At 44.4% G+C, this 27,763-nt stretch overlaps 1 protein-coding gene across 2 annotated transcripts; it reads left to right on the top strand.

The window, feature by feature from the left end:
* The first annotated feature begins 6,810 nt into the window (after positions 1 to 6,810).
* LOC114909104 (H-2 class II histocompatibility antigen, A-U alpha chain-like) lies at positions 6,811 to 20,385 on the top strand. 2 transcript variants are annotated; one of them, XM_029245919.1, is made up of 5 exons: positions 6,811 to 6,974; positions 7,281 to 7,529; positions 9,801 to 10,082; positions 15,262 to 15,391; positions 19,378 to 20,385. In XM_029245919.1, exons 1-4 carry the CDS (start codon positions 6,911 to 6,913, stop codon positions 15,384 to 15,386), a joined length of 720 nt encoding a protein of 239 aa, XP_029101752.1. In that variant the 5' UTR covers positions 6,811 to 6,910; the 3' UTR covers positions 15,387 to 15,391; positions 19,378 to 20,385. The 2 variants fall into 2 exon arrangements, with proteins under 2 accessions (XP_029101752.1, XP_029101753.1); XM_029245920.1 differs by lacking the exon at positions 19,378 to 20,385 and adding an exon at positions 18,993 to 19,009.
* Positions 20,386 to 27,763: the final 7,378 nt, after the last annotated feature.

The raw sequence follows: 27,763 nt of genomic DNA, 5'->3' as shown, positions 1-27,763 counted from the left end.
GCTTGCCCTGTGCCCCATGCTCTAAACCCCTGGCTATTAAAGCTATTGATGGCGCTCCAATCGGCTCGGGGCGTGTAGAGCAGCGCACAGAGCCCGTTACTATGCAGGTAGGGCCTCTCCATAAGAAACAGATATGGTTTTATCTGATTAAGTCCCCTGATCACCCCATTATTCTGGGATATCAGTGGTTAGTCACCCATGATCCTGTTATTTCTTGGAGTACTGGGAAACTGCTTTCTTGGGGAAAGCAGTGTCCCAAACATCTGGAGATGTTTTGTAACTCCACATCCATAGAGGGTCCTAATGCAGATCTGCCCCTGCAGATGCCGAGGGAGTACGCAGACCTAGCGGAGGTTTTTAGCAAACACAAGGCTGCAGAACTGCCCCCTCATAGACCTTGGGATTGTGCGATAGATCTTTTGCCTGGCACCACACCCCGTAGGGGACGGGTGTACCCCCTTTCCCAACCTGAACATCAGGCAATGGAGGCTTATATAGCGGAGGCACTCGAAGCCGGACTAATCCGGCCATCTACCTCTCCAGCTTCTGCTGGCTTTTTCTTTGTTGAGAAAAAAGACGGGGGTTTGCGTCCGTGTATTGATCATCGGGGGCTAAATGCCATTACTGTGAAGTACCCGCACCTATTGCCTCTTATCACGTCAGCCCTCAAACAGGTTTCCGTTGCTAACATCTTTACAAAACTGGACCTTAGGAGAGCATATAACCTGATTCAGATTAGGGAAGGGGATGAGTGGAAGACTGCCTTTAGCACCGCCCTAGGCCATTATGAGTATCTGGTCATGCCTTTTGGCCTGGCTAATGCGCCTTCCGTATTCCAGGCTTTTGTTAATGAAATACTCCGAGATGATTAATCGCTCAGTGTTAGTGTATCTGGATGATATTCTGATCTTTTCTTGGTCTCATGAGGAGCATATTGTACATGTCAGGGAGGTTTTACAAAAGCTAGCAACGCATAAGCTGTATGTGAAGGGAGAGAAGTGCTAGTTCCATGTGGAATCTGTGGACTTCCTGGGGTACATCCTAACACCCAGTGGGGTTACGATGGATCCAAAAAAGGTCTTGGCAGTTCTGTCATGGCCTCAGCCAAAGACTGTAAAGGACCTGCAATGGTTCCTAGGTTTTGCGAATTTCTACAGGCGCTTCATAAGAAACTTCAGTTCCGTTGCAGCCCCGTTGACTGCCCTGTGAAAAGGAGCACCTAGACACCTGACCTGGACCCCTGAGGCTAGTTAGGCCTTTGAAGACCTAAAGAAGCGTTTTACTTCTGCCCCAATCTTGAAGCACCCTGACCCCAAATTGCCCTTTATCGTGGAGTTGATGCATCTGAGGTAGGGGTAGGGACGGTGCTCTCACAGCGCCAGGGAAATCCCCTGAAGCTCTATCCATGTGCGTATTTTTCACACAAAATGTCACCTACTGAAAGGAATTATGATGTAGGAAACAGGGAGCTCTTAGCCATAAAGATGGCCTTGGAAGAGTGGAAACATTGGTTAGAGGGGGCTACTCACCCATTTCTAGTGTTGGCTGATCATCGGAACCTGGAGTATCTGCAGAAGGTAAAGAGGCTCAACTCTAGACAGGCATGGTGGGCCATGTTCTTCACCAGGTTCCATTTCACGGTGACCTATCGTCCTGGCTCCAAGAACGGCAAGGCTGATGCGCTGTCTCGGTTGTTCAAGGTATCACCTCAGCTCTCCCCACCAGACACCATCTTGTCACAGGCGCAGTTTGTGGCCTCCATCTGTTGGGCTTTATTTGACGATATCCAAGCGGCCCAACTTCAGAAACCCGGTCCCAGCGAGCAGCCCCAGGACAAAGAATATGTCCCGTCCACCATCCAGTCTGAGCTCCTATACTGGGTCCATGATGGTCCCAGTACAGGACACCTAGGGGTGAACTGAACGTTGAAGCTCCTCCCTGAACGCTTCTGGTGGCCATCCACGAAACAGGACGTAAGAGACTTCGTCCTTGCCTGCACCACATGTGCCCAGGCCAAAGTCCCACGACAGCTGCCAGCAGGGCTTCTTGAACCGTTCCCAATTCCAAACTCTCCATGGTCCCATATAGCAGTGGACTTCATTACTGATCTACTGTGTTTTGACAGAAACACCACCAGACTGGTGGTCATAGATCACTTTTCCAAAAAGTCTGTCGACTGATCCCACTGAAGGGTCTGCCCACAGCCCTGGAGACCACGGAACTATTGTTCCAACATGTCTTCCGGCTGTATGGCCTGCCAGAGATATTGTCTCAGACAGGGGATCCCAGTTCACCTCAAGGGTCTGGAAGGCCTTCTTTGCCTGCTTGGGAGTCTCAGTCAGCCTCTCCTCCGGTTATCATCCGCAGTCTAATGGGCAAGTGGAACACCTCAACCAAGAGATTGGCCGTTACCTGCGGAGTTACTGTAATCAGAACCAAGCCGACTGGAGTAGATACCTCCCCTGGACAGAGTACGCCCAGAACTCCCTGGTCCATTCGTCCACAAACTTGACTCCTTTCCAGTGTGTGCTAGGTTATTAGCCTCCACTATTCCCGTGGACGATGGAAACCAGTGGGTTGCCAGTGGTGGATGACTGGTGCAAGAGTAGTGAATCGGTGTGGGAATCTGCACATGTCCGTCTCCAGGAGGCGGTGTCCAGCCAAAAGGAGAAGGCCGACAAGAGGCGCAGAACTGTATTGTACCAACCGGGGCAGAGAGTGTGGCTATCCACCCAGGATCTCAAACTGCATCTGCCCTCAAGGAAGCTCGGCCCCCGTTTCATTGGCCCATTCAAAATACTGAAAAGGATCAACCCGGTTTCTTACCGCCTTCAGTTGCCCCCTCATTATCGTATCTGTCCCACGTTTCGTGTTTCTTGCCTCAACCCCCACTGTGTTTCTGCCCTGCAGAGCCTGGCAGTCTCTTCACCTCCACCGTTAGATGTAGACAGTTCTCCTGCTTACTCCGTCAGGGCCCTCTTAGACTCCAAACGGAGAAGGGGTACGCTGTACTATCTGGTTGACTGGGAGGGCTATGGGCTGGAGGAGCAGTCCTGGGTAGACTTTCATAGGTCTCACCCAGATTGGCCCGCTCCGCGACGGCGGGGGCAGCCGCCTACCCGCCGGCGTCCTGCGGCTGGAGCCGCCCCTGGAGGGGGGGGTACTGTCACGTCCCATGGGGTTACTGCCCCTCCTGGTCAGAGGCGGCGCCACTCAGTGCCGCTAGGGAACAGCCACATATCAGCTCACAGTCTCATAGGACACGGAGGTATGAAAGGAGTCAGCGGAGCAGAACCGATTGTGGATTCTTAATCAGCGGTTCGATTGTACTCTCTTGGCGTTTAGTAGTCTCTTGTTCCCTTAGTCTGTTTCCTAGGCATTCACGTTCCAGTCCTGAGAGCCCGTCCTGTCAGTTCCTGCCTCTTGTTCTCCAGTCCTGGTCCAGTGTTCCAGTCCGGTATTTTGTCGTGTCTCGGGGTTGCAGTCATACTCACAAAGTAGCGTTTCACTGTTCACCGTAGTTCAAACACTGTGTGTGTTTCCTCTTTCACTTCCACCGAGTGTCTTACAGTACTCACAGTGCACTTTTAACATCACCCTGCACGTAAGGTCATTTTACGTTTCGGACGTAATAGCAACGCGCGTCTGTGTTGGATTCCTGTCCGGATGCTACATCATCTTAGATAACTGTAATAACTATATTGACAAAAGCTATGATTGTCCAGTAGAAACGATTGTTACTTTTCACAGCACTGAACAACTTTGTTGAGTTTACTGATGTTTCCATACACATGTTTGGTCTGCTGGATGCTAAATATTTACTTTAACGTAATATAATCTCACATTACACTGAGTTCTGTGGAAATGCCCTTCTCTCAATTACAGTCATACACAATATTTAAGACTTCCACTTGTGGGGACAGAAGTAGCAACAGTAGGATGTTCCAGTCAGACCACAGCATTTGTCCAGAAGGGTGAAAGAGCAGAATGAGCACTCAGGTTCAGTTCCTGTGAAAACTGCTTCACATTTCCCACATCGGAAAGGTGTTTTCTCCCAACTGCTCTTTACAGTGGGGCTTAGATCTGGACTCATTGATGGTCACTTCAGCTAAAGAATAAACAATAAAATTCAAATGAAGAATTGTAAAGAACTGTAGAAACCAAACAGTTATTTTTAGAGAAAACTGAGTTATTTGCAGAAAGTTCAAGGTGCCAATACATTTGACTACGACAGTAGTTATGCAATATTCGGTCATATGAACACAACGGAATTTAATTTACATACGTGCTTGTAGCATGAATTATGTTTTTGTATATGATAAACTCATTTATTATTACATTTAAGTTTCAAGTTTGTCATAGGTACAAGTACCATGCACATGTATCATGAAATTCTTCCTGAATGCTTCTCCACAGACTATGGACAAGGACAGAGACAATAGAAATACTGCACAAACAAAACAATGACAGTGACAGTGAGTAGTGCAATAGCAATAAATAATGGTAACAGTAGTAACAATAATACCAGTTGACAGCCAGAGAACTCAGAACAGAGAATGAAAATGGAAATTATCGAGAAGATTGGTGGTCTTCATAGCTCGGGTTGCTGATTGAGGTGTTCAGCAGTTCGCCGAGCTTGGCATTTAGATTGCAAACGTTTCATCACCAGTCATGGTGACATCATCAGTGCACAAATTGTGTGGAGTGTGTTGGACTTCTTTCTTTATATATAGTTTGAGCGTGGGAGTTTTCTGGAGGTTTGACATGATTGGCTGGTTTGTGGTGACCTTCGGCCTTGGCAATTGTTTTGGTCTCTGATTAGTCGGTTGTCTTGACCTAAATCGGTTTAAAAAACCGGTTTAAAACCGGTTAGGAACCGGTTTGATACTAGCTTGATCCTAATTGGTCCTTGCGTCGCATCGGTTCATAGATGGGATCCAGATGGAAGATGGAAGATGTATGGTACGCATGATGATAACTCACGCGCACAACCGTCTACAAAAGTACAAAAACATAGTCAAAGAAGAAAGAACTAAATGCATCCAATCAATTGGTGAGGTGCTGATCGAACAACTCGAAGCAGCAATCCAACGAAGAGTCGAGAGTACCAAACACAAGAAGAAGACCGCATTGGCCAAAAAGCTGGACAAACTCGTCAATGCCAATACGACCAACAAAAACGACGCTTGGATCGAAAACATTTCCAGCCGTCCACTAACATAAGTCGAACAGGACGTTCTTATTCGAGGACTGAATTTCAATACAAGGGACGCAGCAAACAGACAGTATTTGATGGGCCTTTTTGATGGTTGATGCTGTGTGCTCAGTCCATGTGAGTTTGGCAGTGAGGGTGACCCCTAGGAATTTGAAGCTGTTGACCCTCTCTACAATGTCCCCTCCTGTGCAGATGGGTGCATGAGCCGTCTCCTGTTTCCTGAAGTCAATCACCAGCTCCTTAGTTTTACTGACATTGAGAGACAGGTTGTTGTCCTGGCACCGCTCTGCCAGGAGCCTCACCTCCTCTCTGTAGGCCGTCTCATCGTTGTTGGTGATCAGACCCACAATGGTGGTATCCTCGGCAAACTTTATGATGGTGTTGGAGCTGTGACTGGCCACACAGTCATGTGTGAACAAGGAGTACAGCACCGGGCTCAGGACGCTTCCCTGTGGAGTGCCAGTGTTGAGGGTCAGTGGGGAGGAGGTATTACTGCCAATCCACACATGTTGGTGAGGAAATCCAGGATCCAGTTGCACAATGTGGCACTCAGTCCCAGCCCTAGTAGTTTCTGGATCAGCTTGGTTGGGATGACAGTGTTAAATGCCGAGCTATAGTCCACAAATAATAGCCTTGCATAGCAGATTTATTATCCAGGTGAGACCGAATGGTGTGAAGTGTGTGTGATATTGCGTCCTCAGTGGATCTGTTGTGGCGGTAGGCAAACTGTAGTGGGTCCAAAGTGTCTGGGATGATGTCCTTAATGTGTCCCAGCACCAGCCTTTCAAAGCATTTCAATGCAGTGGGGGTGAGTGCCACTGGGTGATAGTCAGCAGCCAGTTATTCACTGCATGTTTTTCAAACTCGCCCTGAAATTATTTATTTTATGATCGTAACCTTTTGTATTTTTAATCTCAAAAAAGGGAATAACTGACATGTAAAACACACAAGAAGATCAAAGGCATGAGAATAAGAGACATATATTATGACACTACCAACCAACCAATTTCAATAACTGCTTGTCCTGAGCGGGGTCGCAGTGACCTGGAGCCTATCCCGGGGACATTGGGCACAATGCTGAGGGGTGGGGGCTGGGTGGGATTCCAGTCCATTGTAGGCCCACAACTATCTACCCAGTCACACAGCTGGGTGAAGGTACTGGAGCAATTACAGGGCAAGCATCTTGCTCAAGGGCACTACAGCTGCAGGCGGGGATCAAACTGGCAACCTTCAGAGCCAAAGGCAGCTGCTCCAAGTTCAACCACAATGTCATTTCTCTAGACTTAGTGTTTCTATTTGTCTTTATCAAAACTGAAATTTTAGTTTCGGGTGGAAGCATCTACTATGAACATTTCAAATATTTCTTTTTATTATTGTTTCAGTTTCTATTGGGCAAACACTGTAGTTTTAATATACCGGCTGTATGAGCTATACTGTACAGCGATACGCCGAGAAGGGAAGGAAAAGTAGGCCGAGTGAATGTGGACTGACGGACTGGGACGCAGTGAGTAGAGAAGCCGTGTTACCCAGTAACTGCAGCGGAGGAAACGCAGCTTCTCCCTCATTGGTCCGTTTATTGGAGCCGCTTCACTCAGCGCGTTTCCTAAACTGCCGTCGCTGCCGCCGCTCAGTACAAGTGAGTCGGGAGAGACTCGGTCGGAAGCTGAAGGGTCGGTCTGTGGTCCCCAGTTCGCGATGAGCTTCTTTGTGTTTGTCGCTCTGCTCTTCGGGGCTCTTTGCGTCTGTTCGCGCGTCCAGGGTAAGAAGTTTAAAGTGTCTCCAACACTGACTGTGACTGTACTGAGTGACTAGCCGCCAACGACGTGTCCGTGGAATGATGCGGTTCATTTATTAAAAATCAGATGACTGCGAATACGAGTTTATTGATTATTCCACCAAGTCAAGTGTGTCGTAAACTTTACGAAATAAAAACAAATCATGTCATTAGTCATCAGCTGCTGTTTGTCTGTGCAGAGAGAGTATAACACAGACGTAAACATATGACATGTGACATGTGATTATATATCTGTAGCTGATAGGTGTTTTTTTACGATTTTTCTCTCAGCTCATGTAGATATACTTGTTGTTGCCTGTCAGACCGGTAACATTGACCCTGAGGATGAGAAAGAGCTGGATGGAGATGAGTTGTTTTACGTCGATTTGAAAAAGAAAGAGTGGGTGGGCACAATGCCTGACTTTCTTCAGCAGTGGGACGGTCGGAACTTTGTTCAGGCGGCACTGGCGGCCCAACAGGTTTGTAAGAACAGCCTGGATGTGCTTGTTAAAGCTGAACAGAACCCACCTGAAGAGATCGGTAAGATAACTCTCTTAACCTTTTACACAACACACCTAACCTACACAGCTGTATGCTTACAACACGAAATAACCAATGAAATTTTGAAGGAGATTGGTATTATTTTAAAATATATGCATACACAGTTCCCTTCAAGTAGGAACAAAAGTGGCACACTACTTTCCACTGTACATCGAATAAACTGAAATTCACACAAAATGAATGGTTCCTTACTGATGTTCAAAATGTCAGTATTTTTGCAAATACTAGTTAAAATGGTTTTGTGTTCCGTCTCCCTCATTTAAGTGATCATATTTAAGTGCTTCCCATAACAGCAGAAAACCCTGGTCTCACTGATCAGTTTTTTCTTCTCTCCTGATACTTTGTCAGGTTTTACCTGAAGCCACACAGTCGGTGATACTGCCTCCTCACCGGTGTGAGTGAGTGAGTGAGAGAGAGAGAGGGGGACACAAAAATGCAGTTGGTGTATGATGGTAAAATAGGTATAAATATAGTCACAGGTGAAAGGGAACATTGCATAATTATGTTATGCTGCATTGGGGGTGCGGTGGCGCAGTGGGTTGGACCACAGTCCTGCTCTCCAGTGGGTCTGGGGTTCGAGTCCCGCTTGGGGTGCCTTGCGGCGGACTGGCGTCCCGTCCTGGGTGTGTCCCCTTCCCCCTCCGGCCTTACGCCCTGTGTTACCGGGTAGGCTCCGGTTCCCCGCGACCCCATATGGGACGAGCGGTTCTGAAAATGTGTGTGTGTGTGTGTGTGTGTGTGTGTGTGTGTGTTATGCTGCTTAAATAATAAAATCTCTGATGGACTCAGGTTTTTTCTGTGGCGTATATTCAACATGTTTATGTGAAGGGCCAATGCTTGGAAACGTTCAGTAAGGAATTTCAAGTAAAAACTAAAGGTTGAAGCTTCTTGAGTGGCCCACTTAAGGCTCAGCACTGAATCCAAGAGAAAGTCTGTGGCTAGACTTGAAGACTACAGTTCACATATGACCAGCCAGCATCAAAGAGCTTGAGCTACTTTCCCATGAAGAAATGACAAAAACAGCAGTACGAACAAAACCTGGAAAACGATCAATTGGAGCTCATCCAACAGGGCAGCTGATAGTACAGTAGTCAGGACTCTTACCTTTGGATCCAGAACTTGCTGTTCTGAATCTCATCTACTGCTCTAGTACCCTTGAGCAAAGTGCTTACCTTAAATTGCTCAAGTAAAAATTACCCAGCTGTATAAATGGGTACATAGTTGTAGGTAGCCTAACATTGTAAGTTATCTTGGAGAAAAGCATAATCTAAATGAGTAAATGTAATGCTGAATTTGATTACTTTTACTATCAAAAGAAATTGTCAAAATATACTATAAATGCATTTTTAGTCAAAGAATGGATTAAATTATAGTTATAATGTTAACCTACCCTCCTGGTTTTTATGTTTAATATTGCAGAAACTTTGCAAAGAATCCAAAAGATGACGATATGTGTATTGATTGTGAAGATCTTTCCTATTCCCTCTCTTGAGCTGCCTTTCTTTATGTCCTATACTGTCATTTTGAAAAACAAGCATATGACAGTGTTAGCTTATGGTTATTGCTCATACTCCTGTATTTGTTTTGAATTGGAGCTCTGTTACAGGCAGGACTCATGGGCTGCTTTAAATGTAGAGAAACTTGTTGACAGTGCATGTGTATCAATGATTTTAAACACTGGCATGTTTGGACATAGACTTGAATCCACCTCCACCTGACTGGAGTTTGCATCTTCTGCCATGTTTGCCTGGGTTTCATCCATTGTCCAAAGTTCTGTTTCCTATTAATTTGTAACTAAATTGTCTGTAGTGTGTGTCTGTGTGTGGCTACCCTGCAATGGGCTACTGTCCTGCCCTGTGCTTCTGGGACTGGCTCTGGGCTACCGAGGTTATCAGTTGGACAGGCAGTTAAGGATAGTTAGTGATGAATGATTTCAGATTTAGTCTGGTCTTACTCTATTGGCTTTGTTTCAGGTACTTTTGCCCCAGAGCATTTTTCATATACTATTGTGTATTGAATATGTGTTGTCTCACCATCATGAAGAAAGTTGAAAGCCACTTTTAAACACAGCCTTAAAGTTTAGACAGTTCATTACAAATACTGATCATTTGCTTCTGCACTCCCAGAAAATGTGTGCAACTAAAGTACATATGAGGAAAACAAGGACTAGGATATACACTTGTATACATTCCTAAGTCAGACCTTCACATTTAAATACTGTGTTTCTGTAATAACTGTTAAACATTGCAGATCTTCCTCAAGTCACAGTCTATCCCAGAGATGAAGTTTCATTGGGAGGAAGCAACACATTGATCTGCTTTGCAAACAACTTCTTCCCACCACCTGTGAAAGTGAAGTGGACTAAGAATGATGTGGAGGTGACAGAGGGGGTCACTCTGAGTCGCTACTACCCCAACAAGGATCTCACCTTCAGACAGTACTCTACTGTACCCATCATCCCACAGGAGGGGGATGTTTACTCCTGCACTGTGGAGCACAAGGGATTTCCTGAACCTGAAACCAGGCTCTGGGGTAAGATTGTTAGTCAGTCAGTCACCTTCCTTCTTCTTCTACTGGTGAGGGTTGCAGTGGGTAAGATAAAGTTAATCAGGTATTTTATAACTGAATAAAAATAAACATACTGCCAAACTTATTGCCATACAGATATTTTCTGTTTCAGAAAAATTGCCATTTGTTCTGTTATTTATTATGGGGAGGGGACACACCCAGGATGGGACGCCAGTCTGTCGCAAGGCACCCCAAGCAGGATTCGAACCCCAGACCCACCGGAGAGCAGGACCCGGTCCAACCCACTGCGCCCCCCCGTATAATTGCTAATAATATATCATACTTATGCAGACAAACTAATGATTCAGTTAAGCAACGATAAATACACATTTATGTTTACCTACTTAGTTGACACTTATCTCTGAAGTGATTTGTGTTGCTTTTTGAGTACATAGTAATTAATTTACTACTTAATTTACTCATATATAGTTCTGCATTCTTTTGCAAAGCTTTCTTGGTTGTCATCAACACTTTAATATTTCATGTTTTGCACACACCCTTCCTGAATCGGGGCCTTGGCATGGCCGAAGGGCTTGCATGATCTAGGGATCTCCAGAGCTATGTCGTCGGGAACATTATGCTCCTGGTAGGGTCTCCCAAGGCAAACAGGTCTGGAGTGACGATCCAGACTAACACGATCCAAAAACCTCCATGGAAAAAGTATACAGGAGAATGTTTACCCTGCCTGGAATAGGGTCATTGGGCCCACCCCTGGAGCCAGGCCTAGGGGTAGTGTTCCTAGGCGAGTGCCTGGTGGCCGGGCAGCCCACGTTGCCCGGTTGGGCTCAGCCCGAAAAAGCATCGTGGGGGGGCCATGTGGGCCTACCACCTGCAAGGTCCAGCATGAGGGTCGGGTGCAGTGTGTACCTGGTGGCGGGAGGGGGCGGGGTGGCGCATGGCGTCGCAGCCCCTCGCAACGAAAACTGGCTCTTGGTACATGGAATGTCACCTCACTTTGGGGGAAGGAGCCAAAACCGGTGTGGGAGGTTGAGAAATACCAACTAGATATAGTTGGGCTCACCTCCACTCACAGTGTTGGCTCTGGAACCAGACTCCTCGATAGGGGGTGGTCCCTCTCCTACTCCTACTCAGGAGTTGCATGAGGTGAGAGGCGCCTGGCAGGTGTGGGGATAGTCACAAGCACCCAGCTGGCTGCCATACAGTTGGAGTTTGCCCCGGTGGACGAGAGGGTCTCCTCAATGCGACTTACGGTCGCAGAGGGGAAAACTTTGACTGTTGTGTGTGCTTATGCACCAAACAGCAGTTCAGAGTATTCAGCCTTCTTGGAGAAGGTGAGTGAGGTTCTGGACAGGGCCGCACCTACAGACTCCATAGTCCTGCTGGGGGCCTCGGTGCTCATGTTGGCAATGACTGGGAAATCTGGCAGGGGGTGATTGGGAAGAACGGCTTGCCCAATCTGAACCCAAATGGTGAAATATTATTGGACTTCTGTGCTAGCCATGGTTTGTCCCTAACAAACACCATGTTCGAACACAAGGATGCGAATAAGTGTACTCGGTACCAGAGCTCCTTGGGGCAAAGGTCAATGATCGACTTTGTAGTCGTTTCTTATGACTTGATGCCACATGTTCTGGACACTTGGGTGAAGATAGGTGCTGAGCTGTCAACTGATCACCATCTGGTGGTGAGCTGGATCAGATAGCGGGGAAAACTGATGGACAGACCCGGTAGGCCCAGGCATTTAATAAGGGTGTGCTGGAAATGACTGTCAGAGGACCTTGTCTGAAATGATTTTAACTCACCTCCAGGAGAGCTTCTTCAATCTCCTGGAGGAGGTAGAGGACATGGAGTCTGAATGGACCCTTTTCAAAACCTCCATTGTGGAAGCAGCCAGGCACAGCTGTGGCCAAAAGCTTGTTGGTGCCGGCCAGGGCGGCAATCCGAGAACCTGCTGGTAGACACCGGTGGTGAGGGAAGCCGTCAAGCTGAAGAAGGCCTTTCGGGCCTGGTTGGCTCTGGGAACTCCTGACGCAACAGACAGGTACTGGCAGGTGAAAAAGGCAGCAGCGGCTGAGGTTGCAGAAGCAAAATTCCGGGCATGGGAGGAGTTTGGAGAGGCCATAGAAAACGACTATCGGTTGGCTTCAGAGAGATTCTTGAGAATCATCTGCCAGCTCAGAAGGAGTTGGAGGAGTTTCGCTCAGGCTGTGTTTAGCAGGAGTGGAGAAACTCTGACCTCTGATGAGGACATTGTCGGGAGGTGGAAGGAGCACTTTGAAGAACTCTTAAACCCGAGTGATATGCCTCCCTTACAGGAGTCAGAGCCAGAGGCTTTCTGGGTGTCAGAGTCCATTTCCCTGATGGAAGTTACTGAGGTAGTTGCTAAGCTCCACAGTGGCAAAGCACCGGGGGTGGATGAGATCCACCCGGAAATGCTTAAGGCCCTGGATGTTTGACACGCCTTTGCAATGTTGCATGGACCTCGGGGACGGTGCACTTGGATTGGCAAATTGGAGTGGTGGTCCCTATCTTTAAGAAAGGCGACCAGAGTGTGTGTGCCAACTATCAGGGCATCACACCTCTCAGCCTCTCTGGGAAAGTCTATGCTGAGGTGCTGGAGAGGAGGCTCCGGCCGATAGTTGAACCTCAGATTGAAGAGGAACAATGCGGATTCCGCCCTGGCTATGGAACAGTGCACCAGCTTTATACCCTCTCACAGATAATTGAAGGGGCATGGGAATTTGCTAATCCAGTCTACATGTGTTTTGTGGACTTGGAGAAGGCCTATGACTGTGTTCCCCGGGAAATTCTGTGGGAGGTGCTTCGGGAGTATGGGGTACCGGGGCCAGTACTGCGGGCTACTCGGTCCTTGTATATACGGAGCGAAAGCTGTGTCCGCATACTCGGCATTAAGTCAAGCCTGTTCAGTGTGGGTGTTGGACTACGCCAAGGTTGTGCCTTGTCTCCACTCCTGTTTGTGGTTTTCATGGACAGGATATCAAGGTGCAGTCGAGGTCAGGAGGGCATTCTGTGTGGGAGTTGGAAGGTGACGTCTCTGCTTTTTGCGGATGATGTCCTTTTGGCACCATTACATGGTTGCCTCCAGCACGCACTGGAACGGTTTGCAGCCGAGTGTGAAGCGGTGGGGATGAGGATCAGCACCTCAAAGTCTGAGTCCATGGTTCTCTCACAGAAAAGGATGGTATGCCTCCTCCAGGTAAGGGGAGAGTTTTTGCTCCAGGTGGAGGAGTTCAAGTATCTTGGGGTCTTGCTCACGAGTGAGGGAAGAAGTGAGTGTGAGATCACCCACAGACTGGGAGCAGCGGCAGCAGTAATGCGGTCACTGTACCGGACTGTAGCGGTGAAGGGAGAGCTGAGCCATAAGGCGAAGCTCTCCATTTACCAGTCGATCTATGTCCCTACCCTCATCTATGGTCATCAACTCAGGGTAATGACCAAAAGAATAAGATTGCAGATACAAACGGCCGAAATGAGTTTTCTCCGCAGGGTGCTGGGACTCGCTCTCCGTGAGGAGTTCGGACATCCGGGAGGAACTCAGAGTAGAGCAGCTACTCCTTCACATTGAGAGGAGCCAGTTGAAGAGGTTTGGGCATCTGATAAGGATGCCTCCTGGGTACCTCCCTTTGTAAGTATATTGGACACGGCCAACTGGGACAAGGTCCCGAGGTCGGCCCAGGACCCGCTGGAGGGTTATATCTCACAGTTGGCCTGGGAACGGCTGTGGATCCCCCAGGCTGAGCTGGAGGAAGTTGCGGGGGACAGGGGTGGCTGGGCCTCTCTGCTCTCCCTGCTGCCACCGCAACCCTTTTAGGTCAAGTGGGACAGAAGATGAGATGAGTTTTGCATTCACACACCGACTGAAACCACTTATCCCGAGTGGGGTCGCAACAAGCCAGCGCCTAACCTGGCAACACAGGGCACAAGGCTGGAGGGGGAGGGGACACACCCAGGATGGGATGCCAGTCCGCTACAAGACACCCCAACTTGGACTCGAACCCCAGACCCACCAGAGAGCAGGACCCAGCCAAACCCGCTGCTCCACCGCATCCCCATGTTTTGCACACCACTACCAAAATGTATTTCTGTTCCAGTTTTTTTTTAATTAAATTTGAAGCTTTTGCAAACTTATTATTATTATTATTATTATTAATATTATATCATACATTTAACTGAACCAAATATTAAAAATAACAGAGGTTTGGTTCATGTGTCTGTAGACAGATCCATAGGGATTGAAATGATGACTTGGCTGTCACTTTTACTTTACATAGCCACACACAAACTCACACACTACAAACAATTTTACATTTACATATTTACATCAATATATCAAGATGGTGTTGGACTTATTTACGTAGTCGTTGGGAGATTGGAGAGAAATTAGATTGAGAATTGTTCTTAAGAACATTGAGTACTGGGAGAGTTTTAGCAGTCCTGACAGAGAGAGGGAGTTCACTCCACCACATCAGAGCCAAGACTAAGATCTGATGGTCTTTTAATTATTGGCCTTGACAAGCAGGATGCCAGAGGTGGAGGAAGACAGCATTTTTTCTGGGGTGTTGAGGTTGATCACATCTTGTAGGTGTCCTTCAACTGTCTTGTAGGTAGTTGTCAGGAAAGGATGGTGAATAGGATGCTTATGCAACAGTGTCCGGAGTGTTTCCTTTATTCACTGTTTTGATACCTGCTATGAATTTCACTACTGTGAGTCTCTAGTCTAGTCTACATCAAGATTTAGAAGTTTGATACCTGTGGATGTGCTTCACACCAATTTGCAGAGGAAGCAGGAATTTTGGGTTTATTCGCAGTAATTTTAAAAAGCAGCAAACTAAAAAGCCGTTGCTCTATTCCTTTTCAATTCAAACACCAGGTTTTCCTTTGTGCCAGCAAAATTTTTCATGGGCTAATGAAGCTTGAGACAAAATCAGTATCACCTAGAATTTCTGGATACATACGAGAAAATAGCATTATGTGGAAATCAACATTACCGTTTATTTTCGATGTACACGACCCATTATAGTTCATGCTTTATTCATCCTTTGGTTTAAAGTCAGGGTGTTTTTCTGTTGCTTTACATTTAATCATAGCTTCTTTTGTGTGGTAAAGAACGAATGAGAACTGTTTCAGATTTTTCTCATGCCTGTCATGTTTATCCTTGCAGATGTAGAAATTCAGGAAGCATCAGACATCGGAAAGACAGTCTTTTGTGGAGTAGGACTGACCCTTGGTTTGTTGGGAGTTGGAGTTGGAACCTTCTTTCTCATAAAGGGGAACAATTGCAATTAAAAAAGGTATGCAGCAGAATGAGTGTCATGGTGGCACAGCAGGTAGCACTGGCATCTTACTGCTCATGGGCTGTGAGTTTGGACATGAATTTGTATGTGGCTCTCCCTGCATTAATATGCATTTCCTCTCGCACTATAGAGACATGATTCCGTGTGAACTATTAACTCTAAATTACTTGTTCGGGTGGAGGTTGTGGTGTAATGGGCTGGAGTCCTACTCAGGGTGTATCCTTTTCATGCTATTGGACCCTAGAATAGTCTCCAGACCACAGCAGTGCTGAACAAGACAAGTGATTATTAGTAAAGAAGAAATATACATAGTATTATACATAAAAATGTGACTAGAATTCATCATTTTGGTCATTATTATATAATCATTATCAAATCTGATGTATCTGACATGCACTGAGTTTTTGAATATTGTAGGGAATGCCTTTAGCATGCATGCTTTATTAATTGGAAAGGACTGAGTACTGAACTGTACATGCACTGTTTTTTAAAAACTTGAGGTACAGTTGCTCTATTTACAGTAATTGTTGCTGTTAATGTTTTGTTTCAATATTTTAAAAGGTATATTTTGGCATACTGGGGCATGGTGGATTGAGGCAGTGACCAGACATGAGGTGGTACAGGGTGAAATTAATGGATTTTACTAACTAACAATCAAACACAAAAATTAATTTTTATCTGCAGCCAGACAGTACAGACACAGCTTCTTGTCCCTTTAAATATGACTGCACATGGCTCTTGTTTTACATGGGTGGGTATGTCCATGCCCCTGTTTGCCACATATACAGTTAATATACAGAAAACATATATCCAGGAATTCCAATACTATATAAAGTTTTAAATTTTAATACAAAGTTGTGTGTAGGGAAAGACCAACCAACCAACGTCAACAACCGCTTGTTCTAAGCCAGGTTGCGGCGAGCTGGAGCCTAACCTGGTAACACAGGGCGCAAGGCCAAAGGGGGAGGGGGCACACCCAGGACGGTAAACAAGGCTCTCCAAGCAGGGCTCAAAAGCCAGACCCGCCACACAGTGGAAACCAGCCAAACCTGCTGCACCACCGTTGCCCCCTGTGTAGGGAAAGACTGGCAGAGAAAAGTACAGACTGGGCCTGGATCAAAATCTGATACAATCTGAAATGATTTTAAAGTGGACAGGACAGCAATTATAAGTAAAATGCAAAAACAATAAGGTTAAAGCTTCTTCAGTGGCCCAGCTAAAGCCCAGTACTGAATCTAGGAGAAAATCTGTTGCTAGACTTGAAGACTACAGTTCACATATGACCAGCCAGTATCAAATAGTTTGATCTACTTTCCCATGAAGAAATGACAAAAACAGCAGCACGAACAAAACCTGGAAAACAGCTAATGCAACAGGGCAAATAATAGTATACTACTATGTAGCAAAGGGGGTACGGTGGCACAGTGGGTTGGACCAGGTCCTGCTCTCCAGTGGGTCTGGGGTTCAAGTCCTGCTTGGGGTGCCTTGCGATGGACTGGCGTCCCGTCCTGGGTGTGTCTCCTCCCCCTCCAGCCTTACGCCCTGTGTTGCCGGGCTAGTCTCTGGCTCCCTGAGACCCCGTATGGAACCAAGCGGTTCAGACAGTGTGTGTGTGTGTGTGTGTGTGTGTGTGTGTGTGTGTGTGTGCGCGCGCGCGCGCGCGCGCGCTATATAGCAAAAGTAAATACTCAGTTTAGCAACAATTAAGTAATTTAAACTGTGCACAAACATTAACTGTACTCCAGTGTGAAAGCCCAATTTAAAATGTACAGGGACAACAACAAATAACACTTTCTTTTGGTCATGAAAGTGATATTTATGATTTTATACTATGTAATATAGATTTTCAGTTGTGTGGGTTATCTCTGCATCTGTAATTTTACAGAAGACTGAAGTTTCATAAGTAATATTACACTCGTCTTTCACATAATAAGGGTTGTGTACAATGAAAAATCACTGTCATGGCTTTTGAAAATGCAGAAAAAAGCATAAGTATTGGGACAGTGAAATAAAAGAAAATTTGTGGTTTTTGCTGTATACTCAAGAAACCTGTATCTTGGATCAAAAGAAAAATTTGAGTGCATTGCATAATGTCAGCCTTTTTTTCTGGGTGTTGTCTTTATACAAGTTCATCCATATTTTAACCGTGTCGTTTTTTTGTGTTTAGTCCTCCAATTTTAGAGGAATATAAGTGTTGGGACAAATGGGTGACTGATGTTTCAAATAGAAGAGCTATGATTGTGTGGTATTGATTGTAGTCACTGAAATGTGTGTTTTGCATCTGCTTTTGAAGTAAAAAGTATCAACCTAGATTAAAACTGGAAAACTGTCTACAGTGGAAAAAAGCAAGAAATACAAATTGCATGCACATGTAACAAAATAACCAATTTTACTTCACTGTCCCAATATTTATGCTTCTCACCATATGTACCTTATTTTACATTCAGCAGGCTTTTAAATTTTTAATTTTTCCTGTTGTGCAGTCATTCTACTCTAATAAATTTGGTTTACATGATCCAAACAAAGCCACAACAGGACAGTACACCTGTATGCAATAAACCCCATTGTTTTCATTGTTACAGTGTTATCATTGTTGTCAATAGTATTATTGTTTTGTTAGTATTAACAAGGCTATAAGAGCCCTGTCTCCAGTGCTGTTCAGGATTGCTGCAGAAACATTACAGGCAATTTACACTTGCCAGTTCACTTCAGCTGCATCTTTTTGGATTGTGGAAGGCAACCCAGACATACGTACCTGAGGAGTGCATTCAAACTCCCCACAGAATGAGCTGTATTAGGGCTACCCTAACCCTGACCTGTGCTTGCTGCTCCACCATGCTGCCTGTAATGATTTACTCTTTCTTAAAATCATTGTGCTGTGTTTGGGAGTAAAACTGATGATGGTCAGTGTCACACTTGTTATATTTGTGACATGACTGGTGAAGGATGGCGGCCAGGGACTGGGCAAAGGAAAAGTCTGCAAAGTGGATTCTCTCTGATAGGGACATGCTCTCTGGTCCCATTCTTTAACCTGAGTGCTTTCCTACAGTGTAGTGTCTACATGCTTTGCATAGTAACATAGATAATGATTTTGAGAACTTTATAGCATAAACATCTATAAGGAAATTATCAAAATGTCTCAGTGCAGTGTCTCATACCCTGTCCCTGAACACTGCAACCTTGCCTTGGAAGAACAGTTGTTTAATAGTTATAATGAATTATTGAATGTAAGTTTAACGTTAAAAGACATGCTAGAAATACTTTTTAACAAATATGTTTGTGTTACGGTCATGCAAAAAAAAAAATATATATTTTTTTTATTAAAATTGATGACACATCCAGAAACAATTTTTTTTCCCCCATAAGAAATAATATTAATTGGATCCCCTTCACAACAGGAATTTGTTTTAATGTGGTGATTTCACTAAACTAATTAACCCCATTTAGCTATGGATAAGTGTACACTGAAAAAGCTGCTTAGGAGAAAGTTATCCTGATCTGTTGAGTGTGTTGGCAATAAATGATTAAAACTAACACACACACACACACACACACACACACACACACACACATTTTCAGAACCGCTTGTCCCATACAGGGTCGCGGGGAACCGGAGCCAACCCAGTAACACAGGGCGTAAGGCTGGAGGGGGACACACCCAGGACGGGACGCCAGTCTGCTGCAAGGCACCCCAAGCGGGATTCAAACCCCAGACCCACCGGAGAGCAGGACTGTGATCCAACCCACTGCGCCACCACACCCCCGTTAAAACTAACAATATATTTAAAAACATTCTGCATATAAAAAGCCAAATTGATTATCAAATCTAAATTCAGTTCCTCCCTTTCAAAACAGAAACATAGTTCATGATGTGTGAGGATTTTTTTGTGTACCGTATTTCACTAAATTGAATTGTGTTATAACTTCTTCATGTTCAATTTGAAATCCTGAACAATTTTCGTTTTTCTTATGTTTTTTTCCAGGTTTCCATGAAAATTGCAGAGCAAGAACTGAAATGGGGAGGCTGTAACAATTCCTTTGGGTCGTCATTTGTTTTCATTTTAACGATATGTACATTGTAAGAATTTACTTTTCATAACAGCTATTAGGATAGCATCAATAAGAAGTAATCTGTAAACCAAACCTTAAAGATTGTGTTAAAAATATAAAGGTCTGAACAAATGCATGTGTGAACTTGAATATATTCATAATAATGTGATGATTTTGCATTAATTTCATTAATGTATTCTTCATAAAAATGCCAGGGTTTTTTTTGTCCACTATAAGTGGTTGTCAAGCTGTGTTTCTTAATTTTGTCTGAGGTGTACTGGTAGCAGCCGTACCGTGTTCAGTTATACATTTATTATCAACAGCTTCATGGCAAGTTTTAGAGTTTGCCACTTATATGCATAATGTGTATAAATCAGGTAACTAAATTTTTTGCTAATCTTTCTTAACATCCACAGAGAAAGAACATTCACATGTGTACAGCTGCTTCCCAACTCAAGTTGGTCATCTTTTGAGTCACAAACTTTTAAGAAAGTTTGACAGGCTTTTTGCTGATAGACTTTTAAATGAAGTAGTTATGCAGGTGTACCAATTCAAATCACTTGCCAAAAGCATCACCCAACGCACTCTCTATCTACCAGTTCTGAGCCTGTCAGTGAAGTGCTCCCTATCAAAAGAGAGAAGCGGTCTCTGGTGATGTTCTGTTCCCATTTAAGTAATCTCTCTTTTGCATCCTACCTTGCAGATCAGTCAGGGTTGCTGACATTTGTTCATTTATGATGTTTTTTTCCAAAACAGCGAGAGTTTAAACTCGGTGTAAACAAAAGGCAGACAGATATAGATAAACATGCCGTTCTCTAAGTCAGTCACTTAGTCCAATACTACCATTTTTTACACTATTAGTTATATATAGAACTGAACCAGCCCAGGGGGTGCAGTGAGTTGAACCACAGTCCTGCTCTCCGGTGGGTCTGGGATTTGAGTCCCGCTTGGGGTGCCTTGTGACGGACTGGCATCCCGTCCTGGGTGTGTCCCCTCCCCCTCCGGCCTTACGCCCTGTGTTACCGGGTAGGCTCCGGTTCCCCGCGACCCTGTATGGGACAAGCGGTTCTGAAAAGTGTGTGAGTGTGAGAGAAGCAGCCTGCTCCGTGTCACAAACCATCTTTTAAGCGTTGAAGTCGGGACCAATTGTATTCTCAAATATTAAACATAAAAAACATTAACTGTGCAAGTAGATACCCTGCATAGCTGTCGAGCAAAAACAGAGCGCAGAAGTAAATATTTTATGTACCAGAAACTATGAAAACCAGGCAGTCTGACAGTGATTCTAGCAAAAACACAGAAATTATAAGTCTTCTGTTTGCCTTCTTTGAAACAGGCGGAAAACATTTTTGTAGATATTTAATTTTGGACACATCACACTGTGGCAATTCTCATTGTACTTTTGGTTTTGCCTGAAAACCTAATAAAGGGTTTGCATTTGTGGTTTGGCTTGTTTAGGTGGGGGGGGTGGTCTTATACTTCTCTCCCAAATGTTTGTTTAAAGCATCAGTTCTGAATCTAGCATTAATCCTATTATCATTAAAGTCATTGTCAATTTCTCATACACACACACACACACTTTCAGATCTGCTTGTCCCTTACAGGGTTACAGAGCCCACCCGGCAACACGGCGTAAGGCCGGAGGGGGAAGGGGACACACCCAGGACGGGACGCCAGTCCACCGCAAGGCACCCCAAGCGGGACTTGAACCCCAGACCCACTGGAGAGCAGGACTGCAGTCCAACCCACTGCACCCCCTTAGATTTCTCATACATCTAAACTAATTAACACTCTTTTAATGATAACTCAATAATTGTCTGAGATTACTGCCACAGTGTAATTTTCATGACGCATTGTGTGCAATACAGGTTCTCTGAAACAAATAATAACCGAGAGATAGAATACATGACAAAAAAAAAGAAAAATATACGTATCTTTTGCATGTAGTAAATATGCACTGCATCATATGTCAAAAACTCTCTTGGTTTCTCTCTTTGATTTTCAATAGCGCTCAGGTAAAAATGTATATATTTAAAATCAAAATCTACATAGTTGACCTATAGCTAGTTAGCGGATGAAAACTGGATGAAGTTTCTTTCTGATTTATGTAAGAGAAAAAAAAAGTGAAAATTCTTTCACTGTTCCAAATTTTCTTTAAGTTTACAAACAGAATATTCTTGATTGATCACATTTTGTGAAGTTCATAAGTAATCTGTGCTCAGCATTACTCAAGCAGTGACAAGGCAGTGGGTGGTGGTGAACGTTCGGCAGATTTTATTAACACAGTCCCTCAGCAAGGGACCACAAGAAAAAAGTAAAGTGTCCTTACAGCGTCAGAAGCTCTCTAGTCACCTAGAGCCATTTAGAATTCTTTGGTCCTCATTCTACTCAACCTCTCTGCAGCGTTTAATACAGTTAGCCCTGGGATCAGGCTTTCCTGTTTTGGACAGCTTGTAATCAAAGGAACAGCACTGAAATGACTTGAGCCTTACTGTTATAGCCCAATAGGGGGAGTGCAGTGGCGCAGCTGGTTTGGCCAGGTTCCGCTCTCTGGGGTTTGAGTCCTTCTTGGGGTTCCTTGTGATGGACTAGCGTCCCATCCTGGGTGTGTTCCCTCCCCCCTCCAGCCTTGTGCCCTGTGTTGCTGGGTTAGGCTCCACTTTGCTGCAACCCCACTTGGGACAAGTGGCCTCAGGCAATGTGTATATGTCTGTTACAGCCCAGTCTATGGCTGGACTGCAACACAGGGTTATTGAGACTGACTATCACCAGAAAGAAGTACACCAATGCTTTCATAATACAAAAGAGGCTGCTTATTGACCACTGGCAACTCATAAGCCATCTTTCCAGGGGTTGAGACATACCAACAAGAACAAAAATGAACCCTACCCTTAATAAATGTCTACCTTACCAAAATAAAACAACAAAAACACACCAGTCTAACATGACTTCTAACTAAAAAAAACAGGAGAAAAACTGCTACAAAAGAAAATGGTGCTCACCCTCTGCTGGTAGTTGCTTGTTTATACTTATTTACAATTAACGATTTACATATGCAGTAGATAAATACAATTAAATATTTACATATATTTCACACAAAATACACAGTTGAGGCCTTTACAGCTATTTATAAAGTTGTTACATACATAACAGGTTTTCAGGCCCAAAAAGACACTCAACTACAGCACCTCAAAAGCAACAGCAAGACCACAGAACTTCTCTGATCCAGTGGCCATGTGAACACGCGGAGACAAGTAGTAAGACCCTAGTGCAGATTTTATTTATGGATGTGGGTTGAGGTTCATGGTGAGACTGAGTTCGTGGTTGGAGAGCCAAGCTGAGGTCCAAAGCCGAGGTGCAGTCATAATCTGTGGGGCAAATCCAACGTCAAAGTTAGAAATCCAGGTGGAGGTCAAACTGTAGAAGGAGGCGGTTTCCAGGGCCTGCGTCAGGAGCATGGGGCAGAACAAAGGAGCAGGTTACAGAAGCTGGAGACAGGAGTAAGATATAGGCACAAACACTAGCAAGACAATTGTCTCTGAGAGATTCTGCAACTCGAGAGATGTGAAGGTGCCTCCTTTATACTTGTTCCTAATTCCTGACAGATGCGCCCTGCTGGGACATGGTCCTGGATGTCACAGTATGAGCAATATTTAAAATGAGCTGAGGAGAAAGCACTCTCTGGGCTGTAAAAAATATTCGGATGTTAAACTATGGTGTTTACAATATATTACAAATTTCATCGATGATGAATACACACACACTTTCTCAACAGCTTGTCTCATGGGGGGGGGGGCGTCACGGGGGAACTGGAGCCAAGCCGGCAACACAGGGCGTAAGGCCAGAGGGGGAGGGGACACACCCAGGACGGGACGCCAGTCCGTCGCAAGGCACCCCAAGCGGGACTCGAACCCAGACTCACCCAGGAGCAGGACTCGGTCCGACCCACTGCACCACCACACCTCCTATTATTAACAGCATATATCATAATTTATATGAATGACATACACAAAAATCTTGAAAAATTTACCAAGGAACGTCCTTTAAGTACATAACTATTGGCTGGGCTGTTTTGCTCTTACACGGGGGTGTGGTGGTGCAGTGGTGCAGTGGGTTGGACCGGGTCCTGCTCTCCAGTGGGTCTGGGGTTCGAGTCCTGCTTGGGGTGCCTTGCGATGGACTGGCGTCCCGTCCTGGGTGTGTCCCCTCCCCCTCTGGCCTTACGCCCTGTGTTGCCGGGTAGGCTCCGGTTCCCTGCGACCCCGTATGGGACAAGCAGTTCTGAAAATGTGTGTGTGTGTGTGTGTGTGTGTGTGTGTGTGTGTGTGTGTGTGTGTGTTTTGCTCTTGAGAACTTTCTTTTGTTACTTCTCTATAATCACATTTGTTACATTCACTTTTCATTTTAGGAGGGCAGAACAAATCCAGAAGAGCATATATTAAGTAACAAACTGACCCAATCTCAGTTGGCCATCGTACTTTTTCTTTATCTTTGATTCTCTTATTTAAGGTAACCAGTGCTTTGGCTATTTGATTAATGACTAAAATTGCACTTAATGTCACATGGAGCGAGGTTAGAGAAACACAACATCTGGGAGAGCTCCCCAAAAGCCACTACCTTCAGCACCAGGAACTGTCCTCATTATTAACACCTGCAGTGCATGCCCATGGGGTCAGAGCACCGTGTGATAAAAGGGGGAAGTCAGAGTTAAAAAACACTCCTCCAATGAATACCTCCCCTGCTCTTATGGACAGAGCACAAACCTTCTCCCAGCAGAAGCCGAAGCCGAAGCCGAAGCCGAAGCAGAAGCCGAAGCCGAAGCAGAAGCAGAAGCAGAAGCAGCCTACTTGGTTACAACAGCAATGTGACTGAGTCAGACAAGTTCCTGCTGACTGGTTACCAGAAACTAACTGCTGGCCCCCTTCTCTCCTACTCCTAGAGGGATTAAAAGGATTGTGTGCTGTTGACCCAGAAATGAGCCTTAATTGTTATATTTTAGTTGTTAACCCTAGGAATTCCTGAGTTGTTTTTTATGAGTTGGATGCTGGTTCATTGTAACTTGGTCCTGAAGTCCGTGAGTTTCTGTGACTGTCAAACCTGTTCTTTGCCCACCTCATATTAGCAAGCACTCTAAAATTACGTTCATGTGAAGTAAGAGCAATTGGCAGACACTGATGGACATAGTTACTTGTAAGAGTGAATGAGTGTTTGCTTTTACTGTTCTAATATGCAAAAAGCTTGACTTGCATGTATACATCACTGTAAAAATAGTTGAAACAACTATGGTTTTACATTTAAAAGTAGATTTCTTGGTCCACTCATTATTAAACTGCATTTTCATCAACTTCTCTCTTCTTTAGGGTGGGTAAAGACATTTTTGGCTTTTTTTGAAAAATTTACTAAATAGAGGGTAGAATATTCATGCTGCAATGCACACATGTCAGAAGCACCCAATCAAAATCAGGAATTGCAGGGCAAAGAGGAAAAGCCGTTTCCTATTTGAGGAATTTGGACTGGGTGCATTTTTGGCCAGAAACAGCTTATTTTGCAAAGAAGAATACATTTTCATTGTTATTCTCAAAATCAGCTAAAGGGTTCTATAAAAATAATTTACAGGGCAGACTTGGCTTTGTAGGCCTTCAGTTGAGGAGGTCTGGTTACAGCATTTTTAGGTTTTTTGGAAACCATGTCCCTGTTAAACATTGTTCCTGCAGCTGCTGCTCATAACAATCAATCAGAGATCCAGTTCTGAGCCACCTGACAGAAATCAGCACAACTGTTCTTAATCATAGAATAAGCTACAAAAGGAAAGCTGGAGGTTGATATAGCTGTGGCTCCTTGATTAGTAGTAAAGTATGAAATTTAAGCTTCTGGTTGGTTTGGTGGTGGCCTGAGCTGCTAATCTTGTCTGTTCTTGTCACTCGAGTTCTGTTTCTTGTCCTGTGCTTTAGTTTTGTTATTATGCTGCTGTGTTCAAGTCCTGGTTTTGGCCTTCTGTTTCAGTTCATGTGGTTAACCAGTACTTGCTATGTTTCTTTGTTCTATCATGTATTCTATACATCCCCTATTCTGTTGCACTGGCCCATTATCTCCTATGTCATGCAGTGCATGTCACTCTGCTGTTGATTACCACTCATTTTGTCTGAGTTTGGAGATGAGGGCAAGCTAAGTTATCTTGTCTAGGCACTGGTCTTGCAAATGTTACTATAAAAGGGGAGACTGCAAAAAATGTTAGTGACAGTTAAAAATCTTCTCTTCCGTAGAAGAGCAAAAAGCTTTTAGAAGGCTAATTGGGGGGGAAACAGGCTAGTTTGACAAGATGATAGAAACAAATGGTTAAAAAAAAGAACTGTAGGAGGAACAATCCATTACTTTTAACTGCAGTAAGAACATGAAGGTCCTAAAAATCAGTGTGCAGGTTTGAATCCAGTCAAAAGTTTTAAATGTGCAGTTGTCTCAACATATGAATATTTAACATTTTTATTTTATCAGTAACTGTCACTATTTGCCATTCATTTACACAGTATAAACAAATGAATGATAGGATGCAGGGCAGGAGGCAGTAGTGGTCTGACAGCTCCTGAAGGCCTGTATCTGCCTTAATTGAATCCTTAAGTGTTAAGGACACTTGAGGACTGCATTAAACAGTCTCTGAAGACTTGTCAGCTGTGCAGTTATGCTGTGAATCTCCTATTCTACCCCATAACAAAAGTGTTCTTCAGATCCAGTGACTGGGAAGGCCACTGAAGAACAAATTGATGGTCATAAAATAAGTTTAGATGACACTTGCTTTGTGACAGGGTGCATGGTTTCCTGTTCATAGCCTTTCTAATTGAAACTGGGCAAATTTCTAGCTACCCCTGTCAGGATAAGCAGTTATTAAAGCTGGATGGATCTACTTATTTAAAATGTATGTGTGGATTATATTTGGTCTCTGTATTGTTTGCATCTATAGTTTAAGATTTTTTGTACTTTGGTTGATATAGCATGTATATAGACTTTTGTATATTCAGTTTCTAGTCTTTTGTATAGTGATACCATTGTACTTTATAACTTTTAAAGTTCTGACATTACTACAAAATATACATTTTAATAAACAGTGGCCTTTATATGTGCCCCTTGTGATGGCTCTCACATTTTATTTTGCCACTGACATGGAAACACATCCTCAAAAATAAATATGACTTATGTGATCATTATTTGACCAATCAGGATTCACCTTAGCCTATACCTGGCTGAGAGGGGCCATTCCCCATCTCCTAAAGTCATAAAGAGGACCTTCCTACATGTTGTATTCTGCCTCTTCTCTTCAGTAAAAACAGACAATCCCAGTTCTAAAGTGACTGTTCATTAAACTCAGAACACTGCACTTATAGTATACGTGCGTGGTCTGGGGTAGCTTTCTTCTGGTGCACTCTAAAAAACTGGCACCTGATTCAACAATATACAACTTTTTTTTAAATTTTTTTTGGGGGGGTGAAAATGGCTTGTGGGTGAGAGAGCTGTGCCCACACATTTATTTCTGGATGTGGATGTGGTACAGAGCAGACTGCAAACACCGGCAAGTATGTTTCCCAGGTTGAGTGTCTTTTAGAGACCAGTAATGTCCAGTCTGCAGTGTGAAAACTTCACTGGCTCTTCAGGAAAAATCCTGAATCTCCCCCCGCATTACATATCAAATATTTCTTTCTCAAACTGTAAGAAATTTTCCCTTCCATTGTAACCTGTACTGTCACACTGTCTACTTGCATGTTTGACTTGGACTACTGCTATTGTGGTAAAAATATGTCCCAATAGGTCTCTAGTCCTCTGGACAAGGGGGTGCAGTGGGTTTGGCTGGGGCCTGCTATGTGGTGGGTTTGGGCTTCGAGTCCTCTTTGGGGTGCATTGCGACGGACTGGTGTCCCATCCTGGGTGTGTCCCCCCTCCAGCCTTGTACCCTGTGTTGCTGGGTTAGGCTCTTGCCTCAGGACAAGTGTGTGTTTTGGACAAGCATTTATTGTCAATGAATGAATGAAAATATAACACTAAAAGACAAGTTAGAATTAATATTTTTTACACATATTATAAAATACAATTGTGTTTTCATGGAAAAAAAATTTAAATTTTTGGTCTTTTTAGCCAGTACCCAATTATATTTTTGCCTTGAAGTATGCTAATTAGATCCTCTTGCAATGGTAAATCAGCTAACGGTGAGTAATAAGTGTGCAATACAGTAAAACAGCAAGAATACACACCTGAAATCACTTGTCTCATACAGGGTCAAAGGGAGCCAGAGCCTAAGCTGGTAACACAGGGTGTAAGGCTGGAGGGGGATGG

This window comes from Scleropages formosus, chromosome 18 (genome assembly GCF_900964775.1).
Source record: "Scleropages formosus chromosome 18, fSclFor1.1, whole genome shotgun sequence".
NCBI classification, from domain to species: Eukaryota; Metazoa; Chordata; class Actinopteri; order Osteoglossiformes; family Osteoglossidae; genus Scleropages; species Scleropages formosus.
Note: the sequence above shows the minus strand (reverse complement) of the source record. Positions and strands in the feature narration are given on the sequence as shown.

Coding starts and splice junctions, on each gene's coding strand:
- LOC114909104 (XM_029245919.1), top strand. CDS start 6,911: ATGAGCTTCTTTGTGTTTGTCGCTCTGCTCTTCGGGGCTCTTTGCGTC. Junction 7,530..9,800: donor GAACCCACCTGAAGAGATCG/GTAAGATAACTC, acceptor TAAACATTGCAG/ATCTTCCTCAAGTCACAGTC. Junction 10,083..15,261: donor ACCTGAAACCAGGCTCTGGG/GTAAGATTGTTA, acceptor TTATCCTTGCAG/ATGTAGAAATTCAGGAAGCA.